This window comes from Trachemys scripta, chromosome 2, assembly GCF_013100865.1.
Source record: "Trachemys scripta elegans isolate TJP31775 chromosome 2, CAS_Tse_1.0, whole genome shotgun sequence".
NCBI lineage: Eukaryota > Metazoa > Chordata > Testudines > Emydidae > Trachemys > Trachemys scripta.
The window spans coordinates 69,628,697-69,649,953 of NC_048299.1; the positions used below are offsets into that span (position 1 = coordinate 69,628,697).

At 42.9% G+C, this 21,257-nt stretch overlaps 1 protein-coding gene across 1 annotated transcript in view; it reads right to left on the reverse strand.

The window, feature by feature from the left end:
* The window catches only part of NEK10 (NIMA related kinase 10), a 167,902-nt gene that overhangs the window by 140,874 nt on the left and 5,771 nt on the right, over positions 1 to 21,257 (reverse strand). The window contains exons 2-7 of the mRNA XM_034760809.1: positions 15,968 to 16,079; positions 15,532 to 15,592; positions 10,325 to 10,458; positions 7,224 to 7,322; positions 3,252 to 3,336; positions 2,003 to 2,044 (exon numbers count right to left, since the gene is read on the reverse strand). Of these exons, the coding sequence (XP_034616700.1) occupies positions 2,003 to 2,044; positions 3,252 to 3,336; positions 7,224 to 7,322; positions 10,325 to 10,458; positions 15,532 to 15,592; positions 15,968 to 16,041 (495 nt within the window). The 5' untranslated portion in view covers positions 16,042 to 16,079. The remainder of the gene's footprint in view (positions 1 to 2,002; positions 2,045 to 3,251; positions 3,337 to 7,223; positions 7,323 to 10,324; positions 10,459 to 15,531; positions 15,593 to 15,967; positions 16,080 to 21,257) is intronic.

A 21,257-nucleotide genomic window follows, 5' to 3' on the forward strand; every position in this document is an offset into this window, starting at 1 on the left:
CTGGATCCTGGCCTGGGTAAGAGAGCCATGTATCAGATGTGGATACAAATTGTGTGTCCATGCAGGGCTTTATAAATGTACTAAAGCCCATTTGGGTCATCTCCAGCAACTGAACTGGGCAACCTCTGGATCTAACAACATGAACCACACCACCTGAGCTAACACACAGGACACCATAGCACAGAAGACACATCAGAATCATAAATTTCTGCATGTGGTCTAGCTAGCCACTGGAGAGTGACACAAAGCCTATAGAATATTGATGAGGCAGCACATAGTAATGATTTCAGAATCCAAAGTTTTAGACAGGTCTCTGCATGACTTTTATGAAAGCTATTGGGAGGAAATATGGGGCTACAAACATAACAGCATATAATCCAAAACAGCGTATCCTAGGGTGTCAGTCTTTCACAGTCTGTGCTGGAAGTGCACAATCACTTATGATTCCTTCTCTCTAGAAGCAAAATGAACATAGAGTGGACCCTCACTAATACCAGTTTACTAATCTGCACACCCATACTTCATACACAAAACCTATGAGCCTCTACTAACCTCTCAGCAACAACTTAGTAACGGAGTGCGTAGTGAGATATCATACTGCTAAGATTTCATTTCTAAAAATAATTCACCTTCAGGCAGAGACCAAGCCTGAAAAATTCAGCACAGAAGGTGAAAGTTTCAGAAAGCTATGAGCAAGTGAAAACAGGGGCTAGAATGAAAACTATTATGTAATTTTAACTGCTGCACCTATAATACAATACACAGTACATAGCCGCACTATTGCCACAGTTGCCATTAGACTAATGGATTTAATGGTGTAAAAAAATAGCCATAATGGCTAACATTTGGAGATATTTGTATGTGGGCAATTTGATGTGACAGTAAACACTTGAGGAAACTTCACTGTGAACCTTAAGAGCTGAATATTTTTAACTCTGAGCATAAAGGGAGTCTAATAGAGAGGAAGGATTCAATACGAACACTGAGATAGCACAAGTGGGACGCACAAGTGTACTCTCAAGTGAGAGCTTTATTCTTTGAAACTGAATTTGTTTAGATTTGGAGAACCAATGTGGGCACAGTGGGAGCCACAGACATGCACCCATGACCTACTGTCTGGTTATTTAAAAACAATTTTAGCATTTTTACCAGGATTCCATCTTTACAAAATGGAACCTAATGAACATGAAAACTTTTAACATAAGATGCATTCCAAAGGCTTTTTGGCTTCCCTGGATCATCAGAGTAAATTAATCAATGCTGTATTCCAGAATGCTAGCTTCTGTGTTCCAAACAGTTGTATTATCACATAATATGTGCTACCCTTTTTGTCTGCAAGAATTAAACCTGGACAAATAAAAACTATTATGTGCAGAACAAAAAATAATGTTATGCATTTTGATTTTTTTCAAAATTATATTTCTATTTATTTTGTCCTTTTCACAACTGCCCAGAGACTTTTCTTTTAATTTGCCATTACCAAAGTCACATCCAGCAACGTGGAATGCTATGCACGGGAAGCAACGATATAAAAAAAAACCCTAACAGACCTCATTAATTAAAGCACAGCAATCTGTGAAAAACAGTCATTTCAGTCTGCTTTTATTTCAAACTAATAGTGTTTCTGTCACTTTTGTTATTCCTTCAGAGAAGTCAGTCAGGGACTTTACACACCCTTCCCTCAAAATCCTAGAACTTATTCTCATGATTCAGCCAAACGTGTGTTGAACTTTAATAGTCTTTTTTACTTCAGCAAACTAGCTACTGTCTAATCCAATTATCGGGAAGAAAATGTCATTGGCGCATGCTACTAAATTACATGTACAGTTGCTTTGGGCATAATTGGTAACCACACCTACTTATCCATGTGCTAATCGGAGAACAAATTTATTTCTCTCCATGTGCCAACAGAATAACACTTTTACAATACATTTCATTCTTGCCTTTGCAAAAACAAACTATTGTGTAAGATAAGAGACAAAAACAATAAAGAATATTTTACCTGGGCTAGATTTTCAATCCCACCCAGGTTATGGAGCACTTCCTGACAAAAATAAAGAAGAAAACTAATTAAGTCTGTCATAACACAGAAACATTGAGACAAATGGGTACTTTAATATAAATGGCCTGTTTTTGGCAGTGCTGAGCTCTCCCAAAGCACAATGAAGTTAATGGAATTTGTGGGTGCTTGGCACCTTCAAAAATCAAGATACTTACATTTAATTTTGAACATCTGAAAATTGAGACAATAATGTATGATTAAGCTACAAAATGCATGGAACTGCAGTATGCTGAGGCAAATAGTTTAAGTTTCTAAAGAGGATTAGAGATATGGAACCATAAAAATTTAGGACTGGAAGGGACCTCATGAAGTCATCAAGTCCAGCCACCTGCACTGTGGCAGGACCAAGTAAACCTAGACTACCCCTCACCAGTGTTTGTCCAGCCTGTTTTTAAAAACCTCCAGTGACGGGGATTTCCTAACCTCCCTTGGAAGCCTATTCCAGAGTTTAACAACCCTTAGAGTAAGTTTTTCCTAATAGTTAATCTGAATCTCCCTTGCTGCAGATAAGCCCATTACTTCTTGTCCTACCTGCAGTGGACATGAAGAACAATTGATCTAGTCCTCTTTATATCAGTCCTTAACGTATTTGAAGACTGTTATCAGGTCCATCCTCAGTCTTCTTTTTTCAAGACTAAACATGCCCAGTTTTTTTAAACCTTTTTAACCTATATGAATAACAATCTATAATCATAACAGCTAGGATAATATTAATGGCACCCAGTCATTATATTTCAGAATACCAGATGAACACCAGTGGGAACAGTGGGATAGTATTTCCCTCAATTTTATAGTTTTCTACAATTAATGCATTTGCATTGTGAGGGTTTTATATGTCTCTCTACAGAGTTGGCCAGTATCAGGAACAGGATTCTTAGACTCAACTGTTCATCTCTTCTGCTATAGTAATTCCTATGTTCTTATTAAGACTTAATGACTATATATACCACACAGGAAACATCAGAAGTTGAATAAATGTATTCTGCAAACGGCACATGTATACAGCAAAATGTTTGTATCAACTGCAACGGTTTTGCAGTTTCAGTACTCTTACTTGGTTAAACTTTCACTACTGGAGTTTTGTTTAATGTTTTTAGTTTACTGTTATATTTTCATATTACATATACAATACATATAAGTTTATATGTGTTCTGTCTTTCAATAAGAAACAATATTTTGGCAAACCAACCTGATAGCATGGATCCCTCATTAATAATCGAAGACAGATTAGTACTCTTAGGAAATGGATGGATGGGGCTCGATTAACCCACTCCCTGTAGCAGAAACATCAAAAACATCCAGTTATAAACCCGAGGCAATAACAAATGCATAACAACGAACATACATAACACCATTTTTCAATTTGGGGCATGAGTCATGAGATTAAGCATGAAAACCAACAAAACAGCATATTTTAATACTACTTGTATTCAAGCACTATAAATACAATATCAGCTGACACAATATGAATTCCCTATGAACACATTAGATTTCATTAAACTGCACATTACTAACCAGCACTTGTTACACCTAATAGACACAATATTCAGTCAGGCCCTAATCCAGAAAAGCATATGCTGATCTTTAAGCACAAGTAGTCCCCCTGATTTCAATGGTACTGCTCGTGTGCTTAAAGTGAAGCACCTAGATACAACAGTACTACCAAGTTCCAGGAATGAGTATCACTGATCTATAACTTTTCAAGATACGATACAAACAAATAGTTTACCATTGTCTATGAAAGTTATATATTCTATATTATTATAAAAATATAGACACCTATATATGCACACACACACTTTTTATAGATACATACATATAAATAAAAGGGGTGAGTATCTAGCTATAAAGGGGTGTGTATCTGTATTTATCTGGACAAGTTATCCAGAAACAGAAGTCTATGTGCTGTGGCAGTTCTCTTCCCTTGTTATCATTTGCTGTTGGGAATTAAGCCAATGGCTAAAAATATTTTGATAAAAATAAAGGCTGTGCTGTAATAGATGCAAATAGAACTCCAGCATCAACTTATTTGGCACAGCCTCTTTGCACCCAAGCCCTGTTAAGAGTAGTGACTCTATCCTAGGTTCTCACACTTGCCTCCCCAGAAAAGTAGTGCTTTGCTTTTAAGGAGAATTGATGGCTTGCATAGAATGCTTTTGCAAGGGGGGTGGGCGGGGTGCTTTGTAAATAAAAAATATTATTACATACTGTGAAATGACCTCTATTCTCTGTTTGGAATAGATGGGGAGTGCTCTTCAGCATGCCTTAAGAAGTGATTCCTTAAAATCTCAGGTTTTCAGGAGGCCCAGATCCCTGACAGAATCCATAGGCTTTAACAGGGCAATCTGTCTTTCATGTTCCCCTGCAGGGGTAGTAGTTATCCAATGCAGCCTCTAGAGGCTTTGACCTTCTGCAATGGCAGTTGTTCTAAAGAGAGGCTAGCAACATACTAGTAGCAATGTGCTTATAAAAGAGCATGTAATCCCCTTGTGACTGCACTTGTGTTACTGGTTTCACAGGGCTATTAATATATGCTAGCATTATTAACCTCATCCAGGTCTTTCATTTTCAATACAAGGTACTAACTTCATTATAGCATCATCAAAGGGATGGAAAACAAAAAAGTCAGAAATAATTAGGTTTGTCACAATCATAAAGTGTTTGGAAAGAGATAACGTACAGTTTCCTTGAATTATCAGCAAATGAAGTTGTCTCATTACAGTTCCTCTACAGGAGTACAATGACACATTGCACTGTACCCAAAAGAGAAGTGGGCTAAAATTTTCAAAAGTGCCTAAGTGAATTAAGAGTCTAAGTCCCATTTTCAAAAGTGACTTAAGCACATAGGAACCTATGCCTATGTCTACACTAGGAGAGCTTTTACCAGTATAGCTATACCTCTGTACTCTACCAGCAAAGTGCTCCTCGCGTGGATGCAGCTATACCAGCAAAGCTGCATTTTACTGCCATAGTTTATTCCACTCACTGCCCTGAGCAAAATAAGATATAGTGGCAAAAGTGTAGTTTTGCCAACATAACTGCCTCTGCACTAGGGGTTTCTGTCAATACAGCTATGTTGGTCAGGAATGATTCCTGGAAGAGCTATGTTAGCCCAGAAGTCTGTGGTGCAGACGTGGCCAAAGTCCCATTGCAAGGAGACTTAGGCTCCTAAGTGCATAAAAAACTGTTGAAAATTAAAAATAGGACCAGACTTACAAAGATATTTACGTGTCTAAAGATGCAGATAGGCATCTAGTGGAATTTACAAAAGGGTCTAAGCAAGTTAGGTGCCTAATTCCCACTGACTTTCATGATTTTTAATGGGAGGTGGGTGACTAACTTGGTTAGGTTCTTTGAAAATCCCCCTAGACATCTAACTGGATCTTTAGGTGCTTAAATACCTTTATAAAGCTGGCCTTAAACTCCTAAATCACTTGAGTATTTTTTGAAAATTTTACCTGGGATTTAAATAGAAAATTTTATTTAAATATAAAATAAACATTTCTTTCAAAAAATAAATTTCAGTGCCCATATTTTCTTGAATGCCTTTCACTTATTTCTGTAAAGATCTGTGAGACTAGAACCCAGGTCTGCGGAGCCTGGGATGGCTGACATTCCCATATTGCCACTGGAGAGGATGCAGGGGATACGCAGAGCTACATCCATGTAGCACAGTGACAGTTAGGCATTGCAGGAAGCACTGCCCAAAGGGTCTAGAGCAGACGTGGGCAAACTATGGCCCACGGGCCACATCCGGCCTGCAGGACTGTCCTGCCCAGCCCCTGAGCTCCCAGGGCTCACTGTTTTCCCTCTCCCGCAGCCACGCCGCCACGCAGGCAGCACTCTGGCCCGCCGCTCCCGCTGGGCAGCATGCGGAGCGCAACTGGCTCTGGCCGGGTGTCGTGGCTGTGAGCTCCTGCTGCTGGTAAAAGGGCGGGGAGTGGGGGGGTTGGGTAAGGGAGAGGGGGGTCCTGGGGGGCAGTCAGGGAGGAGGGGGTGGTTGGATGGGGCAGAGGTTCGGGGGGGGGGGGGCGGTGGGGGGATGGGAAACAGGGGGGGTTGGGAGTGGGAGTCCCGGGGGGCCTGTCAGGGGGTGGGGATGTGGATAGGGGTCAAGAGGGCAGTCAGGGAGCAGGGGGGGTTGGATGGGTTGGAGGTTCTGAGGGGGGCAGTCAGCGGGCGGGAAGTGGGAGAGGGCAGTTAGGGGGCGGGGGCCAGGCTGTTTGGGGAAGCACAGCCTTCCCTACCCGGCCCTCCATACAGTTGCGCAACCCCAATATGGCCCTCGGGCCAAAAAGTGTGCCCACCACTGGTCTAGAGTGACAGCACCCTGCAGCCTTCTGATTGGCCGAATGGAATACTTAATCCTGGAGGGCACTCCAGGAAGTTTCCTGGACAAACCACACAGACTTCTGGGCCTTTGGCAACTCCAGACTGCATCTTGCTTCTGATCTCAAATCTCTAACTCCAGCCTGACTCTGACCTTGACTCTTGTCTCCTGATTCCAGCCTGGTAATTAACTCTAATCTCCAGTCTCGGACCCCAGCCTGACTCTCACTCTTGCTTATTGATCACGGCTCTAGCAATTACTCTGATCCCTACCATCTAGTGGACTTCCTTACCTGTGGTCACCAGCCCAGCTGTGACTGTTAGGCCAGTCCTTACAATTTCATGTGAAGTTTCAATCTAATTCTATGAGAAATGGTATGAAAAGGGTTTCCTCTCTATAAGCCTTCAATGGTCAAGTAAATATGAGTAGCAAGCTAGTTTTACAGTGCTGATGCAATTGAGATGAGCGAAATGGAGCCTGTTTTTTCTGTAGATGGGCATGCCATCAGCAACAGGGAAATCAAAGAATTGACTTCCAACAAAAAATTTACAGAATTTTAAGACAACAGGTTCGCAGTGTGTAAATGAACTCAGGAAGCAGAGAAGTATTGTTGCCATCTGCCCAGATTTAGATTGGGAGACCCAATTTTTTCCCAGTTTTTTTTATATTAAAGATCTCCCAGCCCCATTTTGTGAAACCAGTTTCCATACCACAGGAACTGTTGCTGACATGTACAAGCCACACCTTACTCATGCTTCTTGGATCCCTGCCTAATCCAAGTAAATGAGTAGTCTCCTCTATTCCAGACATACATGTATCACATGTTCTTACCTGCAAGTAAGTCTGTTCTTAACCAAAGCTGTAAAGATCTCTTGAAACTGTTTGTGTTGAGCATGCTTGCTAAAATTTCTCTCATTCCTGTAGTTCATACTGCGTCGGGGAGGGGGGGGGGGGGGGAAATGCAGTATTGTTAATTACATTGTAGTAAGATAAGTTTAGATTAGTGAAAGTTAAAGAGGAGAAAAACGTTATTAGCAGATAGTTAATTGTTGAGATTATTATATGATAACAAATTGTTTGACTAACATGACTACTACTTTTATTTAAATTAGCATTTAGCAGATCTCAACAGCCTACGCAGCAGCAAGTGGGAGCAGCCATTCGGTAACTGCCTTCATACACTGTCACTACTGGTACTGTGGCTCCAGCTCTGCCTCTCTTTTTTTACTCACGGAATGATATCACTTTCGGATGTATTAACGGTATTAAAAAATACTCATAAGGTAAAACCAAATTACTTAAACACCAACCGCAAAATGCATACAGAAAAAGCTAAACCTCTGATTCTGAACTGCTGACTTAATGCATGATCCTAAGGTGCATGGTCCCAACCTTACTCCAGTGCCTACCCTATTGTCTACCATCACTTTTTGTTATGTAATGTTCAATGTATGGTGTAAGCTTTTTGGGGCAGCAACAGTGCCTTCTGTCTGGAAAGCATGATGCATGCTTTAAGTGTTATATAAATAACAATGACAAATGAGAGTGAAGTGGCATGGAACCATTTTGGGCCAGTGCCAGGGACCAGACAGTCATGAAGAAAAGGTCTTGAAGGACAATAATTCATAATAATAAAACGCATCTGCTATTAACCTAAATGTTTAGAAAGATGTAGCACTTTTGAACAGAAACAGAATTAGTCTGACATAACAGGGGTTTCTGAAGGTTAAAAATAACCATATTTAATCTTTCTGCTATTTCCTAATGATGTCAGATTTAGAGAAGATTTAATATGTTATAGGATGTTTTAAAAATTAATTAAAATGAAAACAGTGAGATCTCAATTATCCAACTCTCATTTAGCTAAGCAGTCAGATGTGTCTCCCAAGTTTTGAACAAAGCTTCTAAACTCTGAAAGACTGGTGCTTCTGTCCTCCAAATCTTAGGAGCTGCACACGTCTTCTATCCTTTGAAGAGGAAGCCCAACAGGCTTTGAGGAAGGTGCTCATGATCCCCTGATTATCCAACCTCCTGATTCGCCTGATGTGGTGTGTGCTTGTTCTCTCTCACAGCCAAGACACTTGTACACAGTACAACCCTGATGATATGACAAAGCATTTCAACCAATTAAATGTGATATGTTCAACTTTTCAGCTAGAATGGCTGGCAGAACTTTCTTAACCAAATACATTTAAATAATAGGTGCACCTAAGAACACACAACATCAGAAGAACAAAACAGATTCTACCTTAGGCATCTTATGATTCCTTCCTGTGTTTATAACAATGCAAATAAAAAAGTGCTTAATGGAACAGCAATCTGAACTGCCTAACTGCCTTTGGGAAACCTTTAATCTGATAATTTGTTGCATTTTGCAAACCACATATCTCTTCTTTCCTTTAGAAGTGAATATGTATAATTTAATATGTCCTTCAAACATTTACCAGTTAAAAAGTATGAGATTCTGGGGTTCCAAGTCTTCAACAATTTCCACCCCACCATCAACCTCAGCCTGGACCAGTCCACACAAGAGATCCACTTCCTGGACACTACAGTACAAATAAGTGATGGTCACATAAACACCACCCTATACCGGAAACCTACTGACCGCTATACGTACCTACATGCCTCCAGCTTCCATCCAAGACACATCACACGATCCATTGTCTACAGCCAAGCCCTAAGATACAACTGAATTTGCTCCAACCCCTCAGACAGAGACAAACACCTACAAGATCTTTATCAAGCATTCGTAAAACTACAGTACCCACCTGGGGAAGTGAGGAAACAGATTGACAGATCAAGACGGGTACTCAGAAATCACTTACTACAGGACAGGCCCAACAAGGACAATAACAGAACGCCACTGGCCATCACATACAGCCCCCAGCTAAAACCTCTCCAGCGCATTATCCACGATCTACAACCTATCCTGGAAAATGATCCCTCACTCTCACAGACCTTGGGAGGCAGGCCAGTCCTCGCTTACAGACAACCCCCCAACCTGAAGCAAATACTCACCAGCAACTACACACCACACCACAGAAACACCAACCCAGGAACCTATCCCTGTAGCAAACCTCGTTGCCTACTCTGTCCCCATATATACTCTGGCAACAGCATCAGAGGACCCAACCACATCAGCCACACCATCAAGGGCTCATTCACCTGCACATCCACTAATGTTATATATGCCATCATGTGCCAGCAATGCCCCTCTGCCATGTACATTGGCCAAACCGGACAGTCCCTCCGCAAAAGAATAAATGGACACAAATCGGACATCAGGAATGGTAACATACATAAGCCAGTAAGTGAGCACTTCAATCTCCCTGGTCATTCTATTACAGATTTAAAAGTCACTATCATTGAACAAAAAAATTTCAGAAACAGACTTCAAAGAGAAACAGCAGAACTAAAATTCATTTGCAAATTCAACACCATTAATCTGGGCTTGAATAGGGACTGGGAGTGGCTGGCTCATTACAGAAGCAGCTTTTCCTCTCCTGGAATTGACACCTCCTCATCTATTATTGGGAGTGGACTACATCCACCCTGATTGAATTGGCCCTGTCAACACTGGTTCTCCACTTGTGAAGTAACTCCCTGCTCTCCATGTGTCAGTATATAATGCCTGCATCTGTAACTTTCACTCTATGCATCCGAAGAAGTGAGGTTTTTACTCACGAAAGCTTATGCCCAAATAAATCTGTTAGTCTTTAAGATGCCACCAGACTCCTTGTTACCTTTAGCACTGTTAACCTCTCCTTTGCTATTTTTAAAAAATTCATCATTGATAAGGTAAGAAGAAAAACTGTTGTAAATTTAAAGGTCTGATTTAAACCCACAGAAGCAGAGTTAGGATTAGAAGTCCAAGTTCATGCTACATCCATACTTTGCATATTTGATTAAAAGAAAGGTACAATCTTTACCTAAAGTTTTCAAGTTCAACAGCTTCAGTTGATTCTTTCCATTGACCTCGGCTTCTTTGTCCATTAGTCTTGTTAGTGTATTGTTCTGACTTGGTCATACTATTTTGAGCAGTTTCAAAGTTAATGGCTGGGAGCTGAAAATACAAGGAAGGGTATGCATAAGGCAAACAGTATATAGAAAGTAACCAAGCAGAGAAAAGATTAGCTTTTGTCTTCTCAAATTCTTATTGGGATTTCAGATACTATCTAACTTAAGATCCAACAGTTGCCATTATAAAGGGAAATCTTGCCGCAACTTCTTTGGAATAATTTTCTTCCTACTCTAGAGCCTTCTAGTAGGGGTGTAAAGAATACCCAAGATTGCGGAGGAAGCATCTGATGGAAGACTGACTCATTCTATTCCTTTAGCAGATATTATCCGGGAAGTGGAGAAGAAGTCTAAATTTCTCCGCTTCACTCACACCCTGCACCATCAAGCGCAGATGTGTACTGAAGTAAAAAGAAAAGGTAGCTGCTCCATTAGCTCAGCGTAGCAAGTTTTAAAGAAAATTCTATTTGAAGTTGGCATAAATAACAGGGAAAACTTGAAATCTGTTAGACTAATATGAAATTACATCCCACAATGCAAACAAAGCTATATTCATACTCTGATCCAACGCAGTGCTGGATCAAACTGGTAGATGAAGAAATGTGACAAATTTTGAGATCAGTGACCCTCCAGGCCAGCCTCCTACAGGTTGTATTAAACCATTGATATTATACACTGTTTCAGAAATGTTACTGTCAATCCCACTCACACAGCTGCACAGAGGTACAATATTTCTTGTCACTTTAGAGGTCTATCTGTATTAGGTGTCTCAGCCATTTCTACTTTAAATGCTAAGTGTTTCTACCACCCTTAGTTACTGTAAGGATGTCCACACCTACTAGCTTGATTTGTGTAAACAGGTGCAGTGCATCCACACACAACACTCCCTCCAACCACTGCTATCCATTGTGATAGCATCCTGGAGGATAATTTTTCACATTTAGCTGCCTCGTAGCTTGCAAACTTCAGCCTCAGTGAAGCAAATACATAGCCCTGTATGTTACAAAGAATCCTCTGGATCAATTCTCCACACCTTTGTACAGCATCAGCAATGGATTTACAAGTAGTAAGGGATGCTCCTTCCTATGTCACATATCTAGCTACATTGGGCTTTGGATGGATTTCTCAGGACTGTCTCCAAAATGTCAGGACTTTCAGCCATGCCACAGCAGTCAATCCCATGAAAATCATCTTGAATAGCATGTAGAAGAACAAGAGAAATAGGCCATCCAGCTAGACCACCGAGTAACACTCACAATTATGTGGATTCACATGAAATAGGGATGGTAGAGAAAAGTCCCAACAAGGAGTGGGGGGAAAAGAGGACTTTGCTACAAACACTAGAAAAAAGACAGTTACTTTTTCCGTAACTGGTGTTCTTTGAGATGTGTTGCTCATGTCTGTTCCACAATAGGTGTGCGTGCTCTCCAGATGCACCAGTGTCGGAAGATTTTCCCCTAGCAGTACCCATAGGGAGCGCTCCTACCGACCCCTGGAGACTCCGAGACCCGCCTAGCCGACGTAATCGCCACCAGGAAGGCTACCTTCCACTAGAGGTGGGACCAGGAGCACATAGCTAGTGGCTCAAACGGGGGACCCATGAGGCGGGCCAGCACCACGTTCAGGTCCCACTGTGGGACTGGGGGCCTGTCGTACAGGAAGAGACAATCCAATCCCTTAAGGTATCAGCCAGTCATAGCATGGGAGAATATCACGTGACCCTGCACCGGCAGGTGGAAGGCCGATATGACTGCTAAGTGCACCCTGATGGTCGAGGGCGCCAGGGCCTGGGCTCTAAGGTGAAGGAGGTAAACCAAAATGAGCTGGATTGGGGCAGCCACGGGGCAAGCACCCCGCTCATCCGCCCATTGGGAGAACCGAGACCACTTTGCCAAATAGGCTTGGTGCGTGGAGGATCACCTGCTTTCCAAGAGGACGCGCTAAACCCCCTCCGAGCACGTCCTCTACTCCCAGCCTAACCATTGAGCAGCCACGCTGTGAGGTGGAGTGCTGCTAGGTTGGGGTGGAGGAGGCAGCCCTGGTCCTGGGAAAGTAGGTCCGGGCAGGACGGCAATGGCCACAGCGGGTCGACTGCCAGGTCCGTGAGGGTCCCGAACCAATGCAGCATGGGCCACACCAGGGCAATCAGAAGGACCCAGGCCATGTCTGTCTACCTTTTCCAGGGCTTTGCCAATCAACAAGAATGGGGGAAAGGCACAGAGAAACTGGCCTGACCAGGACAGGAGGAAGGCATTGGAGATAGCGCCCCATGCCAGCCCCGCCCCCCGGAGCAGAACCAGGGACAGCGACAGTTCTGCCGAGTCACGAACAGGTCCACCTGGGGAGTTCACCACACTTGGTGCACCACCTCTGGGTGGAGAGACCACTCGTGCTGAGAGGAGAAGTCCCTGCTCAAGTGATCTGCCCACGCATTCCGGTCCCCCGGAAGATGGAAGGCCTTTAGGCAGATGTCATGGGCTATACAAAAGTCCCACAGCCTTAGGGCTTCATGGCAGAGGGCAGAGGATCAGGCACCACCTTGCCTGTTGATGTAAAATATTGAGGTTGTATTGTCCATAAGAACCCTGACCACCCGGCCCTCCAGTTGCGAGCAGAAGGCATGCACGCCAGTCGTACCGCCCTGAGCTCCTTAACGTTTATGTGGAGGATCAGATCCTGAGCCAACCACAGACCTTGGGTCTGAACATTCCCCACATGGGCCCCCCATCCCAGGTCAATGCGTCTGACACCAGTTCCAGCGACGGGGCCCTGCTCCTGATCGGGACCCTTGGAGCATGTTTCTCGGGGAGGACCACCACCGTAGGGAGGTGATCACTGGCTCAGGCACCGTGAGGACTTTGTCCATCCTGTCCCTGGCCTGGGAGAACTCTTAGGTCAACCAGAGCTGAAGGGGCCTTATCCTGAGTCTGGCGTGATGGACCACATACGTGCACACCAACATTTGATCCAAGAGCTGGAGGCATGCTCTGGCTGTTGTCATCGAAAACCTTGTGACCATATCAATGAGCCCCTTCAGGGTCTCGAACCTGTCCGGTAGGAGGGAGGCTCTGGCCGACTAGGCGTCCAGGACCGCCCCGAGAGTCCCGGTACAACGCACAGAGTTTAACGTGGACTTGGTGTTGTTTACCAACAGGCCCAAAGTGGAGCATGTGGACAGAAGGAGTGCCACGTGATCCCGCACCTATGACCGGGAGCTGCCCTTGACCAACCAGTCATCCAGATAGGGGAAGATCTGGACCCCGCGGCGCCTGAGGTAAGCTGCTACCACTGACATACATTTCATGAATACCCTGGGGGCAGTGGACAGGCCAAATGGGAGGACCATAAATTGCTAGTGTTCCTGCCCTACCATGAAACAGAGGAAGCATCTGTGCCCCTCGAATATATGAATGTGGAAGTACGCATCCTGCAGACTGAGGGCAGTGTACCAGTCCCCGGGATCCAGGGAGGGGATGACAGAGACCAGGGAGACCATGCGGAACTTGAGCTACACCATGTACTGGTTCAGACCTCGCAGGTCCACAATGGGCCTGAGCCCCAATTTGGCCTTCGGGATAAGGAAATAGCGGGAGTAGCACCCCTTGCCTTTGAACTCCCCCGGCACCGCTTCCACTGCTCCTAGGCCCAAGAGCCGCCCCACCTCCTGCTCGAGCAAGGGGTCTCCCAGGAGGGACGGGGGCAGAGGGTGTTTGGGTGGGGTGGAAATATACTGGAGGTTGTAGCCCCAGGAGATGGTGTTGAGAACCCATCGGTCCAAATTCAGCCGCGACCACTCCGGGAGGAAAGCACACAACCAATTGGAGAAGGGAAGCTTTATTGAGGGTGGATCCCTGAGGAGGATTGGCAGGGTGCCCCTGGGCATCCTGTCAAAACTGCCTTTTCCCCGCCTGCTTGCCCTTGGAGGAGGCTCAGGGGGCAGGCCTCTGTGGGCGCCTCTTATTGTTCCACGACTTTTTAATTTTAATAAGCAGTCTCATATTTTGAATGGGTGGCCTGGGCGGGAGTCTGCTGTGGCTTGAACCTTCTTGTCAACTGTTTGAAATGGGCTATCCTGATTATCACTACAAATGTTTTTTTCTCCTGCTAATAGCCCACCTTATTCGATTAGTCTCATTAGAGTTGGTATGGCAACACCCATTTTTTCATGTTCTCTGTGTGTGTGTATATCTATCTATCTTCTTACTGTATTTAACACTGCATGCATCTGATGAAGTAGGCTTTAGCCTACGAAAGCTTATGCTCAAATAAATTTGTTAGTTCCTTTAACTAACTACAGGTACCATACACTGAACGAACAAGCAGTTCTGTGGACGAGCTACAGCAAAGCTGGAGCAGAGCAGTTCTGAAGCACCTTCACTGCCAGCAAGAAGGAACTGAGGGTGGGGGGAGCACACACCGCCCCTTATACCGCACCCTGGTTGCTAGGGGCACTGCTACGGGTACTGCTAGGGGAAAAACTTCCGACACTGGTGCATGTGGTGAGCACGCACACCTATTGTGGAATACCCATGAGTAATCACTCGAAGAAGACCTTATAAGCAGATAACTACCAGTGTAATCAATTTTCTTGACATAGTTTTAACCTCAAGTTGTCTTTCTCTAAAGACTATTTATACATGGTGGAATTGTTTACCTGTGGTTCTGCATCCTTCACTTCCTTTCATCATGTTATAATTAACCTGCGTCTTGCTGAAAATGGGGACTACTTCCTCATGACATTATCAAAGGGTGTGGAAAAAGACAAAGTTGTTAAGCTGTTTAGCGATAAATAACTGTGAAAGCATAAACTCTGCTAGATATGTTGACATAGCAAAACAAATGAAGATAATTTTGCTGTTATTTTAAAAATGAAGATGACATATCAGCATAAAAAGCTGATTGATTTCATTCCTTTACACTGTGTAAATGGGATTTTTCCTAGAGAGAAACTGCTATTGCCAACAAAATCAAAGTTTCTAGTGAATTGAACTGCACATGAGCTCACTAAAAACTTTGACTATTTCTGACAATGCACAAAATTCACACTGACTACCACAATCATTATTTTGCATGATCATACAACTGTTCAGCATGTTGAATAATGACTACTAAAAAATACCTGCTGTTTGCTTGACTGGACATTTAAAAGAGACCGAAGTCTTTTAAGATCAGAGTAATCCCTAGGATAAAACATAATAATGTATCTATTAATAACTCATTAGACAAAGTTATTTATAACCGTGTCAACTAGTAGTCTGCTCAATATAAATAAGGTCAATTTGTGTGATCGACATTGGTGAGAGAAAAAGCAATTCTCTGGCATTGCCTTAGTAGACTATTGTTTTATTTTTGCATACAGAAGTTTCATAACCATTGATTTGTTTCTCCAGAATGCCTGAAATCACCAATGATCTAAATAAACTCTGTGACCAGAGTAACAATTGCCATATGTATAGAGCATTTCACGTTAAAGCATTTAACTTTGGCAGATGGTTCAAATTCCAGAAAGTCACTGTTGAGGTTCAAACAAACTAAACCATTATCAGATACTATACCTTGCAGTGATCTCTTGAGGTTTTTTGTCTGTTCCCTTTTCTGTGCTCTTCACCTTTTTGTCTTGATCAGGCATTGTAAAACATCAACACTGCAGAATTAACATCTCATTCCCTTAAAAATAAAGTGGACGACAGAATACGATTGTGCTATAATGGCAGCAAGTAATAGCACACAGTAGAACCAATTTGAGAAACTTTAGGACTCAAGATGTGAAAAAGAATAGATGTACTGTATGCCCAACCTGAGACACTAGGTATTAAACAGAGGACATCCCCTAAAATACAGGACATAAAGACAAGATAAGTAAGTCCTGGTCCTAAACACCTGTTTTTTGGGAAGAGGATAGAGAGGACAAAGAGGCATCCCAAGTAACTTGCTACCACCATCCATTTTTATTAGCTTGTTCCTCCTCCAGCATATTATTATTTCTTGCTGTGGATTTGGCTATTTACATTATGGTAGTGCCAGGAGGCCCCCACTGAGATCAGGACCCTGTTGTGCTAAGTGATGCTGGGGGAGGTGGATGAAAGCAGTTGGAAACCAAGTTCACCCTGCAGTGGTGGCACCTGTCCTGCAGGATTGGGATTAGCTTTCCAACTCCTGGTATTACGACCGGGCACTAAGGGTTGCAGCACCACTGTGGGTTAGACCAGCTGCTCCTCAGCATGATGATGGGGTGGTTGGACCAAACCTGAGTGGCACTGTGACCCCATATGCCAGGTAACAACTCCAGGAAAAGGGAGCTGAGACCAGCCCCACAGGACAGCACTCACTGCTGCAGGATGAGCTCATTCTCCAACCCCCTTTCCACTGGGCCACCCCCCTCCCACTGGGCTGGGATTAGGGTTGCAGTGCTGGGGCAGGAGGAGTGTATATGTAATGATGGGTCACAAAAAAAGACAAAATGCAGTTGGTCATTGGCCTTATTAAAAGTTTGGAAACCACTGTGCTATGCCGTAATGACATAGTCAAGACTAGAAAAAATATCAACTTGCCCATGAAAGTAGGAAGCTTTCCAAATCTAGTGCCATCAGTTTCTACAGATTCTAAACTCTCATTAAAAAAAAAAAAATCTAGGGGTGAAATCCTGGCCCAACTGAAGTCAATGGCAAAACTCCCATTGGGGCCAGGATTTCACCCTCAGTTTTAGCCTTCATGGTTGATAGGAAAACCTTACAAATGAGAGGGAGGCTATGACAGCTACAGAGACAGCAGTGGTAGTGGCCCAAGAATGAAAAAAACAATGAAAATGACTCGATACGGAAGCTGCGCATGTACATTATCTTGGAGTAATCATGAATTAATTCAGTTTAAACTAAATGGAAGGGAACAAAAACATGTCTGCAACAAGGGTCCTTGATTTCAAAAGCACAATCTTTAAAAAATTAAGGGAATTAGCTTAGGTAGTGGATTGGACTGAAGAACTCAAGTGTCTGAATTTGGAGGAGGCTTAGAACTACTTTCAGGCAAAGTTGCAGAAGCTATCTGAAGCCTGGATCCCAAACAAGGGGAAAAGATTCTCAGAGAAGGGTTGCACACCAAAGTGGACAAACAAACATCTCAAACAGGTTATTAAGAGAAAGCAGAAAGCCTACAAGAAATTAAAGGTTGGAAGAATCAGCAAGGAAAGCTACCTCCTGGAGGTCAGAAAGTGCAGGGGAAAAGTGAGAATTGCCAAAAGCCAAGCAGAGTTGGACCTTGCAAAGGAAATTAAAAACAACAGTAAAAGATTATATAACCATATAAATAAACAAACAAACAAGGAAGAAGTGGGACCGCTAAGCACTGAGAATGGGGTGGAGATTAACGATAATCTAGCCATGGCCCAACACCTAAATGAATACTTTGCCTCAATTTTTGATAAGGGTAATGAGGAGCTTAGGGGTAGTGGCAGGGTGGCTAATGGACATGAGGATACAGAAGTAGAAATAACCACATTTGAGGTGGAAGTCAAACTCAAACAGTTTAATGGACCAAACTGGGGGGGGGTTGGATAATCCCCATCCAAGAATATTAAAGGAACTGGCACATGACATTGCAAGCCCTATAGCAAGGATTTTTAATGAATCTGTAAACTCAGGGGTTGTACCCTATGACTGGAGAATTGCTAATTAGTACCTATTTTTGAGAAATGGAAAAAAAGTGATCCAAGAAACTACAGGCCCATTAGTTTGACCTCAGTTGTATGCAGGGTCTTTGAATAAATTTTGAAAGAGAAAGTTGCTAAGGACATAGGGCTAAACAGTAATTGGGATAAAATACAACATGGCTTTTAAAAAGGTAGATTGTACCAGACAAACCTGATCTCTTTCTTTCAGAAGAACTGATTTTTTTAGACAAAAGAAATGCAGTAGATCTAATCTACCTGGATTTCAGTAAGGCACTTAAATAATTTCCCATGTGGAAGAGCATCGGTTAAATTGGAGATGATGCAGATTAATATGAGAATTTAAAGGTGGATTAGGAACTGGTTAAAGGGGACACTACTACAGGTCATTCTGAAATTTATGAACTGTCAGGTTGGCAGGAGGTTTCTAGTGGAGTTCCTCAAGGATCAGTCATAGGACCAACCTTATTTTAAACTAATGACATTGGCGTGACGGGATCTCCCATAAGGCTTTATGGAAATATGCTTAGAATGTGTTTTATGCTACATATGCCACGTAACATATCTCAAAGGTTACGATCTACTGAATGTACGATCTACTGAATGTATCTCAAAGGTTACGATCTACTGAATCCTATTTGTATGCATGTATCATTTTTGTATTCGAAGTTATGAATGTTATGAATATTGGCTGTGTACTGGCTTGATTTCTAAATAACCTTAGTAGAGTATTTGGTCAGTTCCTGGAGAAAGGAATGTTGAAATTAAGTACCTAATCAAGAAACACTTAAAGGACAATGGATCTTGGAATGCTCCAATCCACATAAGAAGTCTACTTGAGGACGTTCAAGGTAGCATGTAAACAATGGATGCTACCTGTAAAAACTGTGAGTCATGCATGGACATGTGACTTGCCCAGGTGACTCCTAAACTCCAACTGGGAGCTGGACTTTGCATAGGAGTGAGGAGGGGGTCTCCACCCACAAGAGAAAGTCTATTTAAACCCCTGGGAGGCCCCTCCATTTTGTCTTCGGCTGGCTAAAGAGAGAGCATCTCCACCCCCCAGGATACTTGAAAGAAACTGGAACAAAGGGCAGTGACTGCAAGGGATGTGAATGATTGCTGGACCCAGGCTAAAAGGAGATTAGTCTGTAAAAGGAAGAATTCTGGAACTGATGAGGATCTTATCTGTATTCAGTTTGAATAGACATAGATTTGCGCATTTTATTTGATTTTGCTTGGTGACTTGCTTTGTTCTGTCTGTTACTACTTAAATCCTACTTTCTGAATTTAATAAAATCACTTTTTACTTATTAATTAACTCAGAGTATGTATTAATATCTGGGGAGCAAACAACTGTGCATCTTTCTCTAATCAGTGTTATAGAGGGCAAACAATTTATAAGCTTTATACAGGGTAAAACGGATTTATTTGGGTTTAGACCCCATTGGGAGTTGGGCATCTGAGTGTTAAAGACGGGAACACTTCTGTTAGCTGCTTTCAGGTAAACCTGCAGCTTTGGGGCAAGTAATTCAGACCCTGGGTCTTTGTTGGAGCAGACGGGTGTGTCTGGCTCAGCAAGACGGGGTGCTGGAGTCCTGAGCTGGCAGGGAAGGCAGAGGTAAGAAGTAGTCTTGGCACATCAGGTGGCAGCTCCCAGGGAGTTTCTGTGATCCAACCCATCACAACTGGCATAAAAAGTGCGAATGTGCTAATAAAATTTGAAGATGACACAAAGTTGGGAGATATTGCCAATATGGAGGAGGTGCGGAATATCAAACAAAAAGATCTGGAGGACCTTGAAAATTGGAGTAATAGAAATGGGATGAAATTTAATAGTACAAAGTGATGCACTTAGGGACTAACAACAATAATTTTTGCTATAAGCTGGGGACTTATCAGTTGGAAGTGACAGAAGAAGCGAAGGACCTGGGTGTATTGGCTGATCACAGGATAACTATGAGCCACCAATGAGATGCAGCCGTGAAAAAGGCTAATACAATCCTAGGAGGCATCAGGTGAGGTATTTCCAGTAGAGATAGGGAAGTGTTATTGCCATTATGCAAGCCACCGGTGAAACCTCATCTGGAATAGTGTGTGCAGTTCTGGTCTCCCATGTTTAAGAAAGATGAATTCAAACTGGAACAGATGCAGAGAATGGCTACTAGGATGATCAGGGGAATGGTAAACGTACCTTATAAGAGGAGACACAAGGAGCTTGGCTTGTTTAGCCTAGCCAAATGAAGGCTGAGAGAAGATATGACTGCTCTCTAGACATACATCAAAGGGATAAATACCAGGGACAGAGAATAATTATTTAAGTTATGCACCAATGTTACACAAGAATAAATGGATATAAAAAGTCCATCAACAAGTTTAGGCTTGAAATTAAGTGAATGTTTCTTACCATCAGAGGACTGAAGTCCTGGAACAGTCTCCCAAGGGGACCAGTGGGAGCAAAAAACCTAACTGGCTTCAAGACTGAGCGTTGTAAGTTTATGGAGAGGGTGGTATGATGAGATTGCCTATAATGGCCATCTTCGACTACTAGTAGCAAATATCCCCAATGGATGGAGATGGGGCACTAGATAGGGAGGGCTCTGAGTTACTAGAGAGAATTATTTCCTAGCTGTCTGGCTGATGGGCTTTGCATCATGCTCAGGGTCTAACTGATCACCATATTTTGGGTTGGGAAGGAATTTTCCCCCAGGTCAGATTGGGGGAGAGGTTGTTTTCCTCTGCAGCATGGGGCACAGGTCATGTGCTGGTTTAAACTAGAGTAAATGGCAGATTCTCTGTAACTTTAAGTCTTTAAATCATAATATGAGGACTTCAGTAATTCAGTCAGAGGTTATAGGTCTATTACAGGAGGAGGTAGTTGAGGTTCTGGAAAAAGAATCCAAGATGTTTTTAGTAACATACATATAGAAATGTGTTCATTGCAACATATACATTTTTAAGTTGAGAGTGTCAAAGTCAGGGACTTCAAAAAAGGTAGATCTCATTAAGGGAATGCCCAATTCAGCTCTGAATCAAAGTCCAGCTTTCTGCCCAGTTCACAGAGATATGAACCAGGCCCACTCCTACTAGATGAGGGTGGTCAGCGCATCTCAGGAGGTTGTCAGCACTTTATAGGATTGGGCCCAAGGACAGGAAGGAGTGGAAATTAGAAGAGAACCAAA